A 21,750-nucleotide genomic window follows, 5' to 3' on the forward strand; every position below is an offset into this window, starting at 1 on the left:
TGTGAGATGTGTTTGCAAGAAGGATGCACTCCTTTACACGATACAGTTACATCCAGATGGATTCCCAGAAGGAAAAGGAGGATTTACGATTAAAATAAGTAGCTTTATGTCGTAAAACTTTATAGAATAATTTTCTGTCAAAATATAAAGTTTTCCTTTTTGCAAAATATAATACGATGATATAAATATAATTTTTCGACTGGAAAAATTATATTCGCCGTCCTTTAAAAAAGATTTAGAAAATACTGATGAGAATGTTCGAATTCAATTTAAGCATTATCTGAGTTTCTACAGGAATAGGTTATAGCTTCGAAAGTAATTAATTAACGTTTAGATTTATTACTTTCTTGCCAAGGATGGAGAAAACATACACATAATTTCTTACGCTCAGTCTTTCAAAAGTTTCTGTGTATTTTACGCAACTGCGAATGTATGTATGCACATTCGTGTAATACACCGCATTAATGCAACCTATTTAATGTTGCGTATCGGGTAATATAATAAGCAAATAGAAGAATAAGAATAACAGAGATCATGCCGGCGTAAAAGATACCCAGATGGTGTTGAAATACAGCGAATCTCTATAACTATGTAGGCTGCTTTCGCAGGATAAAGCTTCACGTTACAAAGCGCGAGACGCCGACGAAACACGGGGAAGAGACAAAAAAAAATACGGGAGGGCTATTAATAATGTTTTAATTATTTTCATCGTCGCACCGTCGCGAACTTCTCGCGTTCATAAATTTTTTTCTTCGTCGTTCTCGTGCGCACTCGTGCCCTCTCTCATCCCCCGCGATTAATTATGCGGGCTACAAGGAGGGATTTTTCATATGTAAATTTTTGCATTATCCCGACGCGAACGGCGAGAGGCGGGTGGGAGACCGTATAAGAGGAGAATATATGTGTATAGGCGTGCAAAACGCCGAGAAGACGCGCGCTGCGCAAATGAACCTCCTCGCGTTTCAAGAATAATGTCGCTGCTCGCGCGCGAGAAAAATTGCTGGGCGGGCGGCACTTTGAATTTATACGTGTTGCTTCGCATATATATACTCGACGTTACGAATTCCTTCGTCTTTCGTTAAACGAGCACTTTTAGGAAGAACGTAATCGCCGCAATCGAATCCTTCGTGATTAAATTCTAATTCCTGATAAGTGAATACATTTATGTAGTATTTTTCTGCAATACGACATACGTGGCATAAAATATCGTTCAGCAATAGCTGTACGATAGCGTTTTCGAACGCACACATGTCGAATAAAATTTCAATGGTTTCAATACGATGGCTTTTGCTAATAATTGAATTTCTGTCCCGAAGTTGGTGCCCAACGATAATGATATTATTACCGGCATTGTCGCGAAGAATTGCTCATTCCCCTTTTTTTTATCGCCCAATTTATTAACCAAAATTTGGTCATTAGTCTTTACTGACCGTTTCGCACAGGAATTACTCGACCTCCGGCATGAAAGCGATCTCTCCGATGCAGGCAGTTATGCTCATTCTTGAAAAGTATCTACGGTTGGATTGTGGTGACATTCCCGGGTGCACTTTGCACGGCGCAAAGTGCCCGCGGCACTCGCAAATGGTGTGCTTTGACCAGCGTGCGACTCGCGCCGATTTCTCGTCCCCCGTCTTGCTCCCCGCGATGTCTCGTTCCCCCTTGCTCCCCCTCAAATTGACGGCAATTGCGCGATCACCGATGAAACTCACTTTCGTTTTACGAGGAGCGAAGTGCCTCGCTGGAATCAGCAATAATAGACGTTATTTTTATCTTCCACGGAGCGCAACTTTTACGGCCGCGGGAGAGATGGGGAGAATAGTCGGCTGTGCGACCGGTCGATTACGCTATTGCGCTGAAATGATACGTTTCCGGTAAAGTGAGTCCGATGTAAGCCAGCCAACCGAATGCGGGTGTGCATGTGTAATTTCGTGAAACGGCCGTTCGCAAAAGAAAAAGAATTGAGCGCCATAAAAATGAGCCACGCGGCTGCAGTGCACGCTGTGAAAAGATTATTATCATTATCTCATTTATTATAATTATTCGGTCCTTTTCCTTTTAATAGCGACAAGCACACACCGCGACCGATAGTAATTATCACCGTCATACATATTTTCGCGCACACGGATAGACACGCGTGTGTTTACGGTGTCCACGATGTCGGGCGTTTCGTTTGACATCGACTTTTTTGCATAATAACCGCGACATTTGCGTGTGAGAACGCATGACTAGAGATCCACGATAATTTGACGATCCATTAAGTTAACTCGTCGTAATTTCGCGTAAAGTAGAACGCTCGTGTGTTTGCCGGTCTCATATCAGGTGTTCCTCCTCTTATCATTGCAGCCAGAAACGGTGCCTCAGGCGAGGATCGACATGACCCGCGTTCTGGAGGTGGCCGCAGCCGAGGACGTCACCGGGCATCCTTACAGCCTCGCCGTGACTTCGCCGGAGGGTGTGACCTTCGTCAAAGGGACGTGTCGCGAAGAGACCAGGTGGTGGACGGACGTTCTCCAGGTGTATTCGCGAAATAAGGTTGGTCTAACTTAATATTCGCGTCTTTTACTTTTTCATATTTCATTTATGTCATCTACCTGATTAATTCTACGATATTTTTTTTGTGATTGAGATAAATCATAAGCGTAATTAATATTAAAATTGCTGTCGCAAAGCTGTTATAAATAAAAATTAAACGGTTTATTTATTTTTTTTTTTTTTAAGATAATCTTCGGGCAATTGCAATAATAAAATGCATCGGGAACTGTTGTAACGAAAGGTGTAATCAAATTTCTGCGTCGAATTATGAGGGAAATATCGATTCGAGAAAACGGCTCGATTGCCGAGCGGAGAAAGCCGTGCGTTTGAATGCCTAATGTACACTTGCGAATGTAGAATCGCGTCTTACGTGTATCATTAGAGAATTTAATTTTCTGTCGATTACGGAGGATACGCAGCGGCGGGACTCCATATCGATACCGTATTACGTCTCTCGCAAAGAGTGTTGCGCGAGAGAACGGAGTCACGCAAACGGGTAAGAAAACGCAACCGTCGGCTGATTGCCGGTGCCCTCGCATAATCATTACGTGCCATGCATCCTTTCTCGCGTCACGCTTGTTACGCGTGCAAGAATGAATTCCCCCGCTCGCGATGTATTTTCGCGTCGGCGGGATTAGCTCCGATAGGGTTTCAGTGTGTTACCCAGAAATCTAACGCGAGAGAGAATATCGCGATTATTTCAATGCGAATGCTTATTACGGAACGTATTGAAATCGTGTTAAATGATTGAAGATTTACTTTCTTTCGCATTTCTTACAGTGCTCTCTAGAGTATATGCAAATTATAAGCTTTAAAAAAATGTATTATCTACTTTCTAATTAAATCGTGAATAAAATCAATTTATGAATTAATTCGCGAAAATTATTAGTCAACATCCACGCTACTTCGTGGACGATGCCGGCGACGAAAATGTCTTTATTGTCTTTCGTTACATAAAAGAGGCCGTTGTACGTGGGATTAGCGACGATGTAGGACAGAATGCGACGTAAAAAAGTGCGTCGTCGAGTTCGTGAACGGGCGCTTTCGCGTGATGAAGCGGTTATTGAGTGCAATTGCGCCGGTCGGCGCTTGAAAGGCCTTGGAACGAAAAAAAAAATAACGTAAGCGACAGTGAAACTGCCGATGTTTCCTCGCATAATCGCCACACGCTGACCGATGCGCGTACCGCGGCGCGCGCTCATTACGCCGACAATAACGCCAGTAGTGCGCGAGTGTCACTGCTGGGACCGCGTCTCTCGCGGAGTTGTCAGTCGAGTCGATTGGCCATTTCCTGCGATTCATCCGTCTTTTCGCGATCTCTCCAAAGGAGGTTCCCCCTCCCCTCCCCCCGTTTTATCTTTTCACTCGTCGCTTAACGCCGCGTCGGGGCGTCTCGCAAAAAGAGCGCCTATTATTCAGCCGACGACCGAAAGCGCTTGGTGACAAATGGAGAGTGCACCGTTTCACTCGCTGCTATGCGATCACCGTCGAAGCCCGTGCCGGACGTGAGAACGATCGTTTCTAGTTCGTAAAAGCTGCCTTACAAGTAACTCCATTAATTGCGTGCGTGTTCTTAACACGTCACGTTACAAGTTAGATACTTACGGTCTTTTAAATTCTTTATACATATTACTGATGTCTCATCGTATTGGAGAACTTGTTCAGAGCATGATATCCACATTTCTGTTCATATTTCGCTCATTAGCAGCCATAAGTTCGTTAATTGGCAAGATATGTAAAGCAAGATACGTGAGATTGGCGAACGAGCTGAAAAAAAAAAATTGATTTTTGCAGCTTCGTCGTTCCATTCGCCATGGCCAGTAGTGCCACGAGGCAGCCGTAAATTTATGACATTTCACGCGTGTTGCAAATTGTTGCGGCCGTAAAACAACCGCCGCTAAAGCGAAACATGTTTATCCAATCTCTGCTTGTCAACGATTTCAAGTTTACAACGGCGTGTCGAGCGTTATACGGTGTTTGTATACCGCGTGTTGTATGTGTTTGTTACGTAACTTACAAGTCGGCGAGCGAGCCGAGAAGAAATTCGGGTCGGGTCCGCGTCGACGGTCCTCCCAGTGCGAGCAATTGTCTAGCCACTCTAGCCTCTCTCTCGATTTACGAAATTGTAGGCCGAGGTGTCCATTCGCGAACTTTCCAATAAATCAGCCCCGTTGTAAATCGAGCCGCTCAAAAGCTTTCATTCGTTACATCGCTCGGAGTTTTATGACAACACCGCGAATCGCTCGGCCACGTGTTACGCAAGAAATGATCGATCGGCAAGCAGAAATATCTCTTCATTTGCCGCTTCTGGTACAAAACGCGAAACAATTACCGCATCGTTGCACACACGATCATATCGACGAGATTATTTCACCGAAAGATAGATTTCACGGGAGATATTTTTTATTTGAAGTACACGCAACGTCCAAAAATTCATCCCAAAGTAGGTCTCACGAGTTACGACATATCGACGTTTCGGTTAATATTCTTCTTTTTATATTTCTCTCTTGCTGTGCGCATATATTCTTATTTAAATTAACCCTATAAATTAATTAACGAAAAGATATACTTGCGAGAGGAAAATATTTTCTGATTTAAATTGCCGGGACGTATAAAGAAATATTCTGAAACATGCAAATACAACACTTTGCATATCCGATATTTTGTAAATTATTGCTCCTGAATTATGTGTTACAACGCGCGTAGGTTGAAGTTCGTAAAGTTGTAATTCTCAGACAAAAAGCATTCTCCTTCGGTACATCCGAGGGTTCCCCCCCCCCTCTCTCTCTCTCTCTCTCTCTCTCTCTCTCTCTCTCTCTCTTTCTCGCTTTCTCGCTGTCGCAATAGCTTGATAATTATCTCTTCAAAACAGAATGAAGTATTCCTTGCGCCCGCGGGTTTCGCGTCAGCTACCAATCGATCAATCGTCCTCGCGCGAATCGTTTAGGATCTCATCGTAGACTCGCATTGTTCATATGGAGATTACACGGCTACACGTACGTCAATTCCGTTACGCAAGCAATGATCGATCGGCAAATGGCTACACCTCGTTGTCGCGGACCCGCGCTGGTGTAAACGAACGATTACGTTACGAGGCCAAGGCGAGATGCAATATACTTATGTGCCGCGCGACATTTAACGCGGGTGAACGTGGAGGGAACGTTACTCCCGCGTTATTTTCCACGTTTCTTACCCATTCCTCCCCATTCTCCGTTGTCCTTCGAACCGCCACGCTGTCTATGCAAAGGAGGCTTGCTTTGCATCTCGAGACTATTGGCGAAGTCAACTTATTAGCAATCATCGCAACTTCTTTCACAACTGAAGATATAGAACGGTGTTTGAAGACAATATTACTTACGTTAGAAACATTAAACTATTAATGAATGAATAGATAATAATTTTATACTCGTTATTATTAGAATTGATAATGCGACTGTAGATATTATCTATTATCTCGGAGGGGTTAAAGCCATAGTGGTGTAAGTCAATTTTTTTGACCACTTTTTTTTCTTCTTTTTTCAACATATCTGCATGTGTAGACTGCATCTATGAACTTAACTCGATAGGTTAAAAAAAGTGACTTACACCATTATTAGAATTGATAATGCGACTGTAGATATTATCTCGTGATTTATGCGTTAAATTAAAATTCGATTAAGCGTGCCCCGAGAAATACATCCGTTCGCGGATCGCGCGGTGTTCTCACGATTATGGGCGCGGATGAACATAATCGTGCGATTATTCGCGGGTCGCTTTTCAGATCGCGCGTATCCCCGTCGCAATCGATTATCCGGCTGTGTATTGTTACAGCGACGGAACGCTCGAGAGTTTTAACAATAGACCTTGGGTAAACTCACTTCTGCAATGCGCTTCACGGTGTGCCATTTTATGGTTTTCAGGGTCGGCACAAACGAAATGCAACCTTTCCCGGCGGGCAGACGACGATCCTACAAGTTACGCCGACGATTCGAAGTGAGTGCCTGCTACTTGTGTGCTATGCAAATTTTATAGTATTTATAATAATCACAGACATTTCCCGCGCCGGTGCTTAACACGGTGACGGTGTAATCACTATCTCATATAGTCTTTTCGCGGTATTGCATAGACGGGGGTCTTTACTCAAACAATTTGACGTAACGAGGGGTAACGTACGACAGTTCAGCCGGCGTGATGAATATCGCATGGAAACGCGTGTGACAGAGATGAATACAAATAACAGGAAGACAACTAGCGCGAGGAAGAAGGCAAATATCTTCTTCATAATGTGCGACTATATTATTATACCGCTGTCACCTCGTTATCCTCAGTTTCTAGAACGAAGTTCTCGTTATCCCTAATTGAATTGCATTTATTTTAATTACCCATGACGAAAATTACGGCGATTAACTCGAGTTGAGTCGCGTATCTCGTCCAAGATGATGATCCTTTAATCTCTCTTACAAGTTTATTACAATGTATAAATCTCTTTCACACTAAAGTTTCCAAGTTTCGATACCACTGTTTCTCTCCTAAGAAAGGATACTTCTTTGTCTTATTTGTAGAGATCTTGCATTCCGTTGTCTCTGTTCTTATCCGCTCGTCTGAGCTTTTACAAAAGATAGGATCTGAACTTGTTCGCCAGGTAACACGCCAAATCCACCGCGACCGCGCTTCAATAGCTGCCGATCGGAGCCGCGCGGCACCGCGTGGATTCCGGAGACCGGCGGCGGAACGTCGGATCTGTGCTCCTCCGTTTTCTCGTCCACGCCGTCCTTGGTGACGACCAGCGTCATTACCGCCACCAGCAGCAGCGTGCTGACCAACGGCAACACGGAGAGCATCTCCGAGATCAGGAACAATCTGTCGCCTCTGCGCGCCCTCGAGAACGGCTCCGCCGGAAATTATCTGACCGCGGTGACGTCGACCACGTCGTCGTCGTTGAACGGCAACGTCTCCAGTACGGCCTACTCGACTTCCTCGACCGCCGTATCCACGGCGACGACGACGACGGCGAGCAGCATTGTCTCGTTGACCGATAAGCCGCCCATGATCCCCAATGACGCGAGATCGACAAGCTATCGAGATCAACCTGCTAGCAGCGCGTCACCGCCGACTCGGGACAAGCTCCGCGCCGAAGACAAGGCCAGGCGCAGGATGAGTCAGCAGGGCGAGCGGACAGGCGGCATCATCGGCGACGCGGCCGGCCCAGCCTCCGGCGAGAAACTAGGTCGGTATATTAAATGAGGCACAATCTCTCCCTATTGATGCGGCGACTCCTACGGACGATACCGTCATCCGTACTCTGACATCTCCCTGACTCTGATTACACAGGACATCTGTATGCCTGATGTCTTTATGTATCTGCCTTATATCTTTGCAATATGGAGCGTAAGATTGTGTTCTCTGTTCGCATTTACGTAATCAAACCGAGAAATTAAGCTGGACTATTAGTGACGATTCTTAAATGTTAAGCCGCTTGTGACATTCTTTCCATCATCTCGCGATACATCGAAACTAAATATTCTTTAACATAATTATTTAATAAACAGCTAGAATTCTAATGATAAGAAATTATTATTGTCTTATTTGGGATGATTTATCACCGACCATGTTAGAATTAGAAATTGTATGTGGATAATCGACAAAAACAATTTACGAAGAATGTGATTTCATTTCGAAACACATGTGAAAGTCACATTAGAAGTCATAACTCTCAGGAGGTTTGTCTCACCTTGTCACGATTCACGTCGAAAGTTTTTCTTGCTCTTAATAGATGGATAAAACTAGTTTATGTGCGGATGGAAACTAGGACGCTGCCACTTTGCGTTTTACATTCTCAATGACGATGATTTGCAGTCCGCGGAAGAAACGACTGACATATTAAGTCGGAGAGCTGACTTATTTTTATTCGATATAATTGATACCGCAAACGTAGCAGTTAGTGTGAAAACGTTGCTAGACTTACATAGCTATGTTAATGAAATTAAATCTTCTTTAGAGGAGAAAAATAATATTTATAACTGATATTATAACGAATTATATATGAGTTAATAACAAAATTATAACAACGAGAATACATTCTATTCTAATATATTACTGAGGAAAATTCTCCACTCACGATATAAGAATTACGGCCGGCGATATGTTATAAAAAATGGTACTGCCGTTTTTCGGTTTTACAGGATTTTCAACATTAGGTTCTCGTCCGTGCGTTTTTCTCTCGAAAGCCTCCGGCAAAGTATCAGAATCCCAATTGTACCCTCCTGTACCTGGCGTTACACGTTGCGTAATTGCATGCGTGCAATCTCGAAGGAAATCTATGGTCGCTCGGCCGCGCTGCGCTGCGCTGCACCGCGCGATCCGTAGATTTCATTTAGATCGACGCCAAACGAACGACGGGATACTTTAGAAACTGCTTCGCGAAAAATCAGGACGAAGGCACGCGAAAACAGTCGACCGATCTCTCTAACGATTTCCAATGAACGCGGATTATTGAAACGCGTCTGTCTTAGGTATCGGAGTGCCGAAATCACTCGCGAGATCGAACCGCAGATCGCCGATTATAGCCTTGGTCGGTTTAGGCCCAGTTTCACAAGTGTCGGTTAACTTTTAACCTTAGATTAACTCACTCTTCGTCTCTTTCTAAGGGGGACGTTAGACGGAGACGAAGAGTGAGTTAATCTAAGATTAAAAGTTAACCGACACTTGTGAAACTGGGCCTTAAGGTGCTTGTGAGGAGAATCAGAAATGTTAAGAATTGCATAAAATTTAATACATAAGCGTCTTTTATAAATAAGGCATATGAATTATTCTCAAAAACTAACCGGTAAAAAACCCTTAAAAAATTCACATGCTGACATTATTTATAAAAGAGCTCGTGTTTTAAATTTTATAAAATTCTTAACATTTCTGATTCTCCTTACAGCCTTTTCAGTCGCGTCCGACGAAAGATTCCGATGCGGAATTTATTCACGAGAAGTCGTCGATTTATTAGCAAAACCGTGATTCTCTCACGAAGGTTTAAGCAAATTTATATTTATTTTAATATCGTTCACTGCTAATTTAATTTTATAGAGAGTCCCGTTTGATATAATTTAATTTTCAACCGACTTCAGTTATACATTTTAATCTGTCAATAATTCAATTTATTCCCTAGATGAAACAGTAACGTCTTTTTTATGACGAGAGATAGCCATTAATATAATGACGTGGTTGATTTTGACATACCGCTATAAGATAAACGAGAAGTAAAGCGCGCACAAGACGGTCTTTCGCTTGTTGCGGCATCATATTGGCTAGAAAGTTATTAATTAGTCGGCAGTCAATTAATGCGGAGTGGTCGTTTACCCGTGCCAACGAGCGCCTATGTCGGGCGAACGGGGCGCTTAAGCAGAAAAGAAATTAATTAGTTAACTTGCCGACGCGGCGACGCGACGTAGCGAAACGAATATTCGATAACTACGAACGCAGAAAGCCGACTTAACGGTTTCGCCTCGTGCGGTGGTCTTTTGGGTTCTCCTCTCGTCGGCATTCTAAATATCATAATTATAATTATACTGTCCTGGGGTACGCCGTTAGGCTCGTGAGATCGAAATTATAGAGAATAAATAAGTAGATAGATGGACCAGATAAATTCGTTAACATTACATTGCGATGTTGCGTGATTCAGAAATGTAGGAAAGTATATGTATATTGTGCAGACGACGATGCGTGCCGGAGGATACTTTTGGAGCACGAACGGGAGAGAGAGGGAAAGCTACGAGATATAGCAGCTTCGTTAACACAGCCACGAGTGAGAAGAATTAAGCCAAGAACTTCGGAGCCAACGAGGGACGTCGTGGATGCGGTCAATGCGGCTCATCAGGATAAACTTGTACGTAATGGAGAGATAAACTATTATTAACCGCTAATTGTATCTCGCACATCAGCAGAATAACAATTACCCACTATTCTTTAAAGAGTCACATTTATTAGATATTTTACGGGAATATATCTGTGATTCGACTTATTTAATCATGCAATTAAGCTTTTGTGAGAAATAAAAATACGACGTTTATATAGAAAATTATTGACACTGATTGACTGACACTGATTAATTGAATGAATAATTTTTATTGTATAGAAGATTATTGATATTGATTTTAATTGATTAAAATAGTATAAAATAAGATACATTATGATACGCATTTCACGTACAGATCAGAGGCGATCCCGACGGCTGCGGCCTAGATATTTCCGGCATCAGGTATTCACCTACTTCCGAGTTGAGAGTCGATCTGCCGGCAGAGGACTTGCTGAACATCAAGAAGGGCTGGTTGATGAAGCAAGGCTTGAACAAGGTGCGTTTCGCATATTCGATAGCGAGAGGAGTCCCATAAATCTCGCTTAATAAAATTATTTATTTGTTTTTTTTTCATTTTTAGGAATGGAACAAACATTGGTTTGTTCTGAGGGGTTGCGGACTGATGTACTATAGGGATCCCTGTGCGGAGGACAAGGGCATTATGGATGGCGTTATAGACCTCAATACTGTCACCGCAGTCACGCCGCTTCAGGTCGCACGAAATTACGGATTCCAGACTGTCGTGAGTATTCGTAATTATGATATCGCGTTTGCGTGAGAGAGAAGCGTTCGTGTTTCCCGGAGAGTAGCCGCTTTTGCAAAGCAATTTGCTTAATTACAGCTTCTTAATTACGCGATAATATTGTTTTATTTTAAATTAAAGTCTAGCGACTCTCTATGATCTAGCGTGACCCACTTTTCTCACTGGAAAAGTTCAAAGTAGAGAAAATTGAATGTATATTAATTTAAAGAATTTGGAAAAGTTTATCTTAAAGTCAGGAGAATTAGATTTGCATGTATATATCGTTCTCTCTCTCTCTCTCTCTCTCTCTCTCTCTCTCTCTCTCTTTAGAAAAATTTCTAAATACATTTTTTGCATAATAAACGAGACGTGAAAAGATGAAAAATAGTCAGAAGTATTAAAAGATATATTATAGGCAACTTCAACTTAAGCCAGTTGAGATAGATACGTTTGTTCGAATTAGAAGATTGGAATTAGCTCCCGCATTTAGAATAGGAGCGTCCAGGAGAAAATGCTAACTCAATTTCACGGTAGAATAAATCGGGAGCTTTTTGTTCGCACTATTGATTGTTGGCAGCGGTCGCGTTTCTCGCTCGAGATGAAGCCTATGTGGTTGCATGACATTTCTTTCATGCTTATGTCCTTTGTGCGACGCGTACTAACTACTTTGGCTTACGACACAGGCCTGGGACGACAGAGGCAGCACGGTGCTGTCCGCGGTGACAGCTGGTATTAGGTCCAGTTGGATGTCGGCCATCAGAAGAGCGGCCAATCTGCCTGATCCTGATAGTAACGTGGATTCTCTTGCCGTTTGCCCGGATACTCAGCAAGAGACGAATCCGCAGTCACCTACTACGTGAGTATAATTACACAAATTGTTTAGCAAACAATTTTTTTATTTAAAAAGTGCACATATAACGCTTAAAAGAGTTATACACATAATATATTATATTGCAGTATATCTTTTGCAAGATAGAGAAATTTTTCCAAAAGATAATTAATTACATTTTTAAAAACGCATACTATTGTTTTATAGATCCATTACAGATCGTGAAAGAGACTCTGTCGTTCCATCGACATCCATCACGCCCAGATCGGTTCTGTTCTCGTCTGACGAAGAGTATAGGACCGCTTCCGAGGGTGGACGAAGAGAGTCCGGTGACTGGTCGGAGATGCCGGTGTCGCCGCCGTTGGTGAGGAACGACGATTGGCCTATGACGTTGAAGGGTTCCGGCTGGTCGGATGCGGCAAACCACGAGTGGTCGGAGTTACCACCGTCGCCGCCGTTAACGAGAACCGCGTTGTCGAGGGTGAAAGCTCGGTCTAGATCGAGTTCCAGATCGAGAGTCTACAAGAGAAGTCGGAGTTCTCCACCGAGCTCGCGAAGAAGCACCCTGGACAGCGTGAGATCAGAGGATCTGATGATGGCTTGCTGCGAACTCGGCGAGGACGAGGAGCAGAACAATGGCCATCTGCAGAACAACAGCTGCCTCTCGAGTACCAACGACAGCCCTCTTATCGTTGAGCTTTTGGAGAATCAAGTGTCGCTGTTGCGCGATCAATTAGATCAGAATCAGTCCCATCCGAGTACGTTACTAGTCATTGTCGAGCGTCAGGAGAACGAAATCGAGAGCTTGAAATCGCAGCTGAATGCGGCGCGAACTGACATCGCGAATGCAGAGAAGGAGCTGTCTAGGCTCCGACAGCAGAAAGCAGAGGCGTCCATCAGGGAGAAACAAGTGGAGGAATTGTTGAATACGATACAGAGGACGGAGCAGCAGAGGAATAAGGATCTGGACGATTTGGAGAAGATGAAAAAGGTGTATAATAGGGAAAAAGAAGTCTTGGAATGTAAATTACTTGAAACAGAGGCTATTCTGAGAGAGACGACGGAGAGATGTGAGATGCTTACGAACGAATTGACGTCGAGTCATCGAAACGTCGAGCATCTACAGACGGAAACAGCAGCTGTCAGTGACAGATTGTCGCAAGGTATGTATATATTTTGTTTATGATGAAACACACAATTTATATTTTAACAAAGTTTAAATAATGTTTGACTGATAATGCATTATTCCTTAAATTAGGTATCGAGGAAAATGAACGACTTTATAACAGAGTAAGGGAATTGGAGGAAAAGAATGGACTCTCAGCTTCGAGAGAACGTGGACGAAGCTTCGATTCGCTTAGCGACTTGACTAATATCGAGTTGGATTTAGATTTGACTACATTGGACAAGGAAAGGTAAATGCGCATTGTAAAACATAAGAAATATATTGCAAGCGTAATAGTCAAATACAGTACTAATCGCATAAAATGTGATATTTTTATTGCAGAGTCATGGAGGAATACGATGAGTTGCGAAGCCGTTTCGAGAAGGCTGTCATGGAGATTCGAGCCATGAGGAAAGAACTACGAGAAGCTCATGCGACACAAGATGTTTTGGAATTAGAAATCTTTGCGCATAAGCAGGACGCAGCTAATGCCAGCGAGACAAATCAAGCACAGATTCAGTTAATGGCGGCGAGAATCCAGGACTTAACCAACAAGTTAGCCGCTAGCGAAAAGCAAATTAGAACGCTGAAGCAAAAGCTGACAAAAGCTGAGAGCAGAGATAAGAGAAGATCACTCTCTCTTAAAGGAAGAGAATCTTTTCAGATCTCTCAGGAGGTGGAGGACAAACTGTTGGATCTAGAAAATAAAATATGTGCTATAGAGAGAGGCAAAAGCATCAGCGCTCCTGTTTCGGCTGGCAGCAGCTCAAAGGAGTCGAGTCCTAATCTGAAAAAAGAGAAGAGGAGAGAAAGTAAGAATCTAGATCGAGCTAGACTGCGAAGAAAATCTTTAGACAGCGCGACGAGTTCTGAACCAATGAAAGTGTTGATTAGACTCAGTACTCTGGAAACAAAAGTGGCGAGCGTTGCTGAGACCATGGTCAGTGACGCAGAAAAAGACTCCAGTGAGTGTAGCGAAATTAGCGGGTCCTCCGAAATATCGTTAGAGGTCATGGCAAGGCTGAAGAAATTAGAGAGAGTAGTGTCAAAGTCGAAAAGACGATTGGAAAAATGTCTCGGCTCGACGCAAGCGGAGGATAAGGCCGAAAAATGTTTGCGCGAGGTGAATGAAATATTAGACTCATGCTTAGAATGTAAGAAGAACCAGGCTAGCGCTCAAATCACCGAGTCAGTAGGAGTAATGGTATCTAGGCTAGAAACTATACTTAAGGACAAACTGAGCGAACTCACGAAGAGACGGCAGTTGCTGGCGCAGGAAGGCCGCTTGGACGAGAGGGAGAAGATGAGACTCGTCGCCGAGAGGATAGCCTTCGAGTCTGTGATCCTGCGGCAGATAAAATGCGCGCTGAATCGCACAACGGACAGAAGTGCCGTTCTGAGTGAATTGGTCGAAACTAGTCAGCTTGCCTCAAGCTTAAAACGTAAGATTCACGGAACTAAGCCCAAAACGTACCAAAAAACGAATTACATTCAGTATCTCACTAAAGTGTTAGCGAGTAAGTTAGTACTGATAGGACACGCCTCTGTATCGACGGAAACGCCGAAGGAGATTAGTGCCGCTCGCAGCGAAAGTCTTAACTTTCTGCTGCAGAAGCAGCGGGAGATCAACGAGATCATGCGGAAGTACAAGGACGCGAAGTTGCGACAGCTCGCGGAATCTCTGGCCGCCGAGACGTTGAGTCTGTCCGAGCAGGAGGACCTCGCAGGCAAACAGATCAGTGGCTCGAACAAGAAACTACTCGAGGATAGACGTATTCGCGAGGCATGGGCTTTAGCGCAGGAGACCGTGAGCAAGGAACTCGTGCAGGCAGAAGTGTCTCATGTTATCATGCGTTATGGACAATTGTACGAGCAAAACGTCACCTCGATCACGGACATTTGCCTCAGCTTTGATAACGCGGACAATATTAAGCTAGAATCGTGGGTGGACGCAGCGCAAGCGCGATTACGCCAAGAGATGGAGGTCTCCATACATGAGCTGTCGGAGGCTTACGAGGATTGCCTGCGTACGATGAAGAAGAACAAGTTGACGACGCCCGATTACAAGCACGAATCCCGCCAACTGCTCACAGACTACGCCGACGTAATTGCGCACAAGGCTTTAATAGATTCCAGAATCGCCCTTCTTCAGGAAACTACTCGGCAATCACCTACGGCATTGTCTGGCGAGACTTTCGTATCTAGTCTTATCCGAAACGAAGAGATCCTTTCCTGTTTGGCAAACGACGAAGGATACGATCTTCAAAGTAATCCGATTCTCGACGCGGAGTATAGTTACCTTTACCAGCGATTGACTAAGGAATGCGAGGATAGGATATCCGGAAGAAGAGAGTCGAAAGAGCAGCTCAAGAACGTTAGTCAGTCATTGTTTCACTTGGAAGAGAATCTAGCTGAGCTCAGCAAATGTATAAGAGATAAAACAGGCATGAAAATCGACAGTATCGTTTGGCCCAAGTCGACGAGCAGCGTCGCGGATTGGTCTAGCGTATGCGAGAAATGTTTGCATTTACGAGAACAGATAAGGAAGCTGAGCGATTATATGAACAACATGTCGTGTCAGACGTGCAATCAACTGCAGGAAACTATTCAAAAGATAACTAACGAACATAATCAGGAATTAGAGACGCTCAAGCGCAATCAGGAGAGAGATTTGATGGATATCAAGGGCGAATTGGACAACCAGCGGCAATCTCTGACGACACAGTACGAGCACGAGGCGGCCAGTTTACGCGAGAGAGCCAGGAAACTGGAGCATCGTCTCAACGCGATGGATTCCGAGCATTCGGCTCACGTGAACGAGTTGAGAGCTGCTTATCAGAGATCGATAAGCGCCGAATTGGACACCGACGCCGAGACGCGAAAGCGATACAAGGAGGAGATTAAGCAGCTACGCGCGTTATGCGAAAAAGGTTTGTTAGCTATGGAGAACTCGCACAGGCGCATCATCGCCGAGATGGAAGAGAAACATCGGCAGGAACTGGAGAACCTCAGGGTGGAAAAGGAACAGGCGCTCTCCGAAGAGACACAGGCGACTCTGGCTGCATTAGACGCCATGAGGAAAGCTCACGAACACGAAGTGCAGAAGGAGATCGCCAAATTCAAGCAAGAATTCATCAAGCAGATGCAGGCGCGCGAGGACATTGGCGTGCTGCACAAAGAACATGAGTATGCGAGGATTTTAATTCGATAATCATCGAGTTAAATTGATGTAGATATTATAAATGCGTGTCTTTTCTTTCGTACAGGGAGGAAATGGAGGAGATCAAGCAAGATATTCTTTCTCTGTCTGCAAAGTATTCGTCCAAGTGCGTGGAGTCGGCCGCGTTGGAGGAGAAAGTGGGCAATCTGTCCAAGCAACTCGCCCAGGCGCAACAGCACATCATGCAACTGGACGCGAGGAACAAGCAGTTGCGAGCGCATCTGGTATTGGAGACGAACGACAGCAGTATCAACGACACTATACATATTCTAAGAGGTAGGGACAACGAGCTCGCCGAACCGAGGGAAGAGATGCATCGACTGCAACAACAATTCAAGGTACGGCTGTCCCTCGGCTGGAAGTTTATCGTTTTAGAAAAAAGAGTAGATGTGGTTAACAACATGTACACTACTAAATTGATTAACTCTGCTGCAATTACATATTACGGTGTTTCACCTAGTGAGCTTGTCGCGCTTTAACGAAATTCCGACCATATTAGTATCTTAATCGCTCAAATAAAAAACTATGCGCTTTTCATTAACGACCGCCTCATCGTTTTCACTCGTTCTCGAACTTGTACATCGCCCTGTAAATAATGTAATGTTAGATCGTCCGACGATTCGATGAGTCGCAAATATCACAACTGATGTAATGTTAACGGACAGTTGAAGCGATTTGATTAGCGTTTAACCCGTCCCTCCCGCTCGCCCATCAGCCGCATTGACGCATATTTTCGATATTTCACTAACAGCATGGGGACACCCTTCGTGAATCGCCCGGCGTGCCGTCGAAAGCCGCCCTGTCGCTAGACTACTCGCCCGCCTACTCGCCACAACGCCTCAGAGGTAATCAGGGTGGTGGCGAACAGAAATTAACGTGCGAACGGAGTACGAAAGGAGCGAGTTCCTTATCCAGCGCGTTGCAAAAACAGTCTCTGTTGGCGGATCGGCCTCAGAGCGCATTCTCGTACAGACTCGAGCGCGTAAAGTCCGTCTCGTTGCCGTACTCGAGTAGTTTGGCCAGGCCGGCGAGTAGTGCCGGTGTTTCCGGCTCGCACGTTGACGGGAAAGAGCCGCCGGCGAGTTTAGGGCAAAAGGAGCGTAACGGCAACCTGGGCACGTCGTTATGGGACAGCTTGAGACCGAGGAGCGGCCTGCCTCATCAGTATCAAGGTACAGAAGAGAGATGAAGGAGAGAAGGAAAGGGAGAAAAATCGACGGTGATGGAATGTATTGTCGGTCGACAGCGGGATAGTCCACGGTGCTTTTGTAAAATATTACTGCGTAATCACTGACGTAATTGTGGTTTTACTGTCGATGATGTCGTTGTTACTTTATGATTGGTACTGGTACTGGTTGAAGATTTTTACTCGAAATGATTTTCCGCATACGCAACCGAAAATGTTGCGTCCCTAAATCAAAAGCGTTTCCTAATATAACGCCAGAAAAACGGGAAAAATTGCGAGTATCAGATAAGGTTTCTGTCTTTAATTGTTATTACCTTGTGGAGAGAGAGTATGAGATTAACACGTGCTTTGGAAATTAACAGCGCTATTAACACTGTTAAAATATTGCTGACTGATATGAAGACTGTGAGCATATTATTTTAAGCGGGCTTTACACGACCAATATTATTAATGCAATAATATTGTGTCAATAATATTGTGTTAATAATATTAATGTAGATATGATATTGTAGACATTAAATAATCAGTATTGCATAATATAGATGTAATTACGTGAATACGTAGAGGCCGCTTAATTATGCATATAACTGTGCAATATTTACCGAGGAATGTGACGTTTTTTAACTTCTGTGTAGAACTTATCCTTATTGCATGTATATACGAATGAGTTTAAGCCTTTCCTCTTTATTATGACTATATTGTTAATTATTGTATAAATTTCCATGAGAATAATCGACAAAATTGGCGGTCTCCTAATCTAAGTTATTTATGAGTTACTGACAACTAACGTCAAAAGCGTGCCTATTGTCTGATATCAATTGCATACGATGCATTATGCAATGCTTGTCTAACGCTGATTATTTGCTAACATTAATTGTGTACGGGTCCACCGATGTGCAATATACAAAATAACTTTGCCTTACCGTGGGTGTAACATGCTATATAAATGTCTAATTTATAATAAATATATAAATTAGCCATGTATCGTATATAATATGCTAAAGATGTGCAGGTGATGTACGAACTACGTTGATGTGACAGTTGTCAAACGAAAATATATTTACATATCAGAATTTTCACAAAGAAACTTATATCGGCATTAATTAGCCCAGTTCAAAGTATACATACATTTTTCTTTAATGTGACTGAGAAAATTTACACACATCACTATATATAGGGATCTAGTCACTGGCACATCTCCAACTGAGAATATCGCAATATGCATTAATGTAACCGTAACAATAATAGAATTTGAAATCAGCCTAAATTAATTTAAATTAAAATTTAGTTTTCTATTATCTTAAAATATTCGAAAAGGATATATATATACATATATATTTTTTCCAAATAAAATGTATGTTGTATATATCTTTGCATTGGTTTTTATAGTAGTTTTTATATAATAACGTATAGTATATATACATATACGTACAATAATACATATATATTCTAAAAGCGATGCAAAGATCTAAATTAAATAGATTTAGAGAAGATGTAATAAATCTGAGATGCATGTAACAAATTCCTTCTACGATTCTACGATAATCAAAAGTATTTGAAGTAAAAGCATTACGCGACATTATCCTCTAGCGGCTGATAATTCATATTTAATAATTTACAGTTTTAATCGTGAATTTAATACTCACTTTTGTAACGCGACACAATAACTGATGCTGTCTATATGTGAAAGACGTTTACGGATACATGTAATGATATGCATTGAGCGTAACAATATTTCGACAACTGTTTGACATGTAAGGTGGCACAACAACAGAGATGCGAGTCGGCAGCGGCACTGGCGCCCAACGGTGGCAGGAGACCAAGCAGAATGAAAAGCAGCAGCACTCGCAGGCATACACCCTCCGTGTCAACGCTCGTCACACATCCCGCCTCACCCCGGAACCCGCAGCTCTCTCCGTTGCAGGTCCGTTTGTCTCCTTCGTTCGCTTTATTCAGTGTCACTTAATAGGTGCTACCTGCTTTCATGTCTATTGCATTTTATCACGATGTGTACGATATTCGTATGTCTGCTTTAGTTCTCGTGTCACATGTAAAATTGTACATTTATAATTTTTGTTCACATTTCACGGATGCCTCGAGACGCTTTATAATTGTGCAGGATAATGACGCTTGAAGAGTTCTGTTTGTATATTCATCTGTTTATACATTACAGAGTTGATGAGGTCTCCAGCAGTGAGGTGGTCCAGCAGAAGTTGTCGCAGTCTACCTCCGACACCCACACCGAGTTATCATCATCCACTTCACCCTCCTCTACCCGCCGTGGGCATGGTCGCCGAGAGGAAGAAACGTTTTGAGCTCTGAATTTTTTTTTTTATTTCATTTGATTAATAACTAGATAATACGTGTACGTACACAGAAATGGTCAAAACGATTACATTTGACGTATTTAAAATTATTTGACAGACAAAATTTAAGCAATCTGGATAATAAAACAAAGGACACCATTTATGATATCGAAATAAAAGAGGAAATACCGTTCTGTGCTTCTTCTTTCAGAAACTAGAAGACTGAAAGTATTTTGATATACATATAATGGAACCATAAATAATTTTAAAACGCTCCACGAGACACAGACCATTCGGATAATACCATATCTGTGTGATTCGCGTGAACACGAATTACAATTTCACCACTGCCATACGAGAATCGCGTGAGGCTTGGATGATTTTTGATGGACCAAAGTCGAAATACCGATCGCGCTCGTCGTGAATATTGAACATGTTTATTAAGTAAACATGATTCAATAGCCGAAACGAATCCCGATTACTAGAAGAGGAAGGATTGTACAATCCTTCTTCTTCCATGATGTGAAAATTCGTAATGTCAAGAATTCATCGCGGGCCTATCGATCGCGATAGGTCATTTTTGACAGAATTTTTCCCGAGAAATTTTTCTAAGCGTATTTACTCACGTGTCACGCTCCATTTTTGCGGGCGACCGTTCTTTGATATGCATTTAGACTTTGATAAGGGGGTTTTTTACCGTTAGTTGCGAGCAGGTCTTTTGCTACAATTGACTTTCCGCGAATGTCGCGATTTTGGAATACATATTTCGGGGGCATTATTTACCGCAAAACGCTGCGCGCAAAATTCTTCACGATGTACTGTTTGGTGCTAAAAAGCGTGTTAAGGAAATGTATTACGAATCATGTATACAATCGTCGTGATAGCTTATTATAATGTAGCGTAGAACTGTGTCTCGATGTAAAAATATATAGGACCAAGGATAAATATTTATTAGGTTTCCACAATCTTCTCGAAATTCGCATCGGCTCAATGTACTCGATGAATGAAATTACGCTTTGATTTTTCACGTTAAACAAATCCTACTCTACGGTTATTATTAAAGGAAATAATATTTTTTAAGTGTATTAACGTTGAAATACGAATGATTAAATGTTTAACATCATTGGATTTTCGTAATTCTGAAGGATTTGTATTTGTTGAGTATATTCGTCAAGTTAAACGGCAGATTCCATTTTATATGCTGGTTAAATTTGATTCTATATTTGCGTATGTCTATCCTCTCTTAGAGGGGATCCCGTTAAGTTTGTTATCTTTAAGACACGAATATTTTATATGAATTATGCACTTCTGATTATTACAGAGAAGATATTTCTGATACTAGGTTGGATGGTTATAAAAGGAAAAAAAAAGAGAGAGAGAATTAAATTTTAGTTTGTTAATCGAGAACAAAGATATCATTTTACGCTTGTTTCTCGCTCTTGTTATGTATAGATATTGCACGTAATACGGCGATATGGTATTGCACTGTGTATTATCGCATCTTCTCATTATGTAAATGTTTTCAGATTGCGATCATTTGATGTTAATACTGTATAGTTTATGACGTTTTATTAAGGATCAATAAAATATAGACGATTAATTCCTCCCTTTCCCCACAATCTCCCATATATTGTGTGTATGGATTGTTTATATGTTACTATTGTATTTTATATTATACATATATTATACTGCGATTATTATTGCGATTCGTTCCAGTGATTCGCTCGATATTAAAACGATAGTGGATGTTAAAAACTTTTCGATTGTCCCTTATGTAGAATAATTACTCAGGATTGTTTAACATTTATAATATATTACGATTATGCTATTGTATTTGTATGATAATTTATATATAACGTTTGAAATAAAATACAGTAACCATGAACACATTTATCCATCAACAATAATTATTATTTAATAATTATCTGCCTCTTTATACACCCATCTG

At 42.4% G+C, this 21,750-nt stretch overlaps 1 protein-coding gene across 3 annotated transcripts in view; it reads left to right on the forward strand.

The window, feature by feature from the left end:
* The window catches only part of Osp (myosin phosphatase Rho interacting protein outspread), a 167,769-nt gene extending 146,082 nt beyond the window's left edge, over positions 1–21,687 (forward strand). Inside the window, exons 4-17 of one of the 3 annotated variants that reach the window (XM_071708059.1) lie at positions 2,344–2,532; positions 6,432–6,504; positions 7,154–7,738; positions 10,212–10,384; positions 10,710–10,850; positions 10,935–11,096; positions 11,780–11,952; positions 12,133–13,088; positions 13,184–13,340; positions 13,433–16,276; positions 16,357–16,648; positions 17,062–17,482; positions 19,256–19,420; positions 19,670–21,687. In XM_071708059.1, coding sequence (XP_071564160.1) covers positions 2,344–2,532; positions 6,432–6,504; positions 7,154–7,738; positions 10,212–10,384; positions 10,710–10,850; positions 10,935–11,096; positions 11,780–11,952; positions 12,133–13,088; positions 13,184–13,340; positions 13,433–16,276; positions 16,357–16,648; positions 17,062–17,482; positions 19,256–19,420; positions 19,670–19,818 — 6,480 coding nt within the window. In that variant the 3' untranslated portion in view covers positions 19,819–21,687. The remainder of the gene's footprint in view (positions 1–2,343; positions 2,533–6,431; positions 6,505–7,153; positions 7,739–10,211; positions 10,385–10,709; positions 10,851–10,934; positions 11,097–11,779; positions 11,953–12,132; positions 13,089–13,183; positions 13,341–13,432; positions 16,277–16,356; positions 16,649–17,061; positions 17,483–19,255; positions 19,421–19,669) is intronic. The other 2 variants (XM_071708060.1, XM_071708061.1) reach the window with 2 other exon arrangements.
* Positions 21,688–21,750: the final 63 nt, after the last annotated feature.

Source organism: Temnothorax nylanderi, unplaced genomic scaffold (genome assembly GCF_030848795.1).
Source record: "Temnothorax nylanderi isolate EJ_2023f unplaced genomic scaffold, tnyl_v1.0 TNYL_tig0064_pilon, whole genome shotgun sequence".
NCBI lineage: Eukaryota > Metazoa > Arthropoda > Insecta > Hymenoptera > Formicidae > Temnothorax > Temnothorax nylanderi.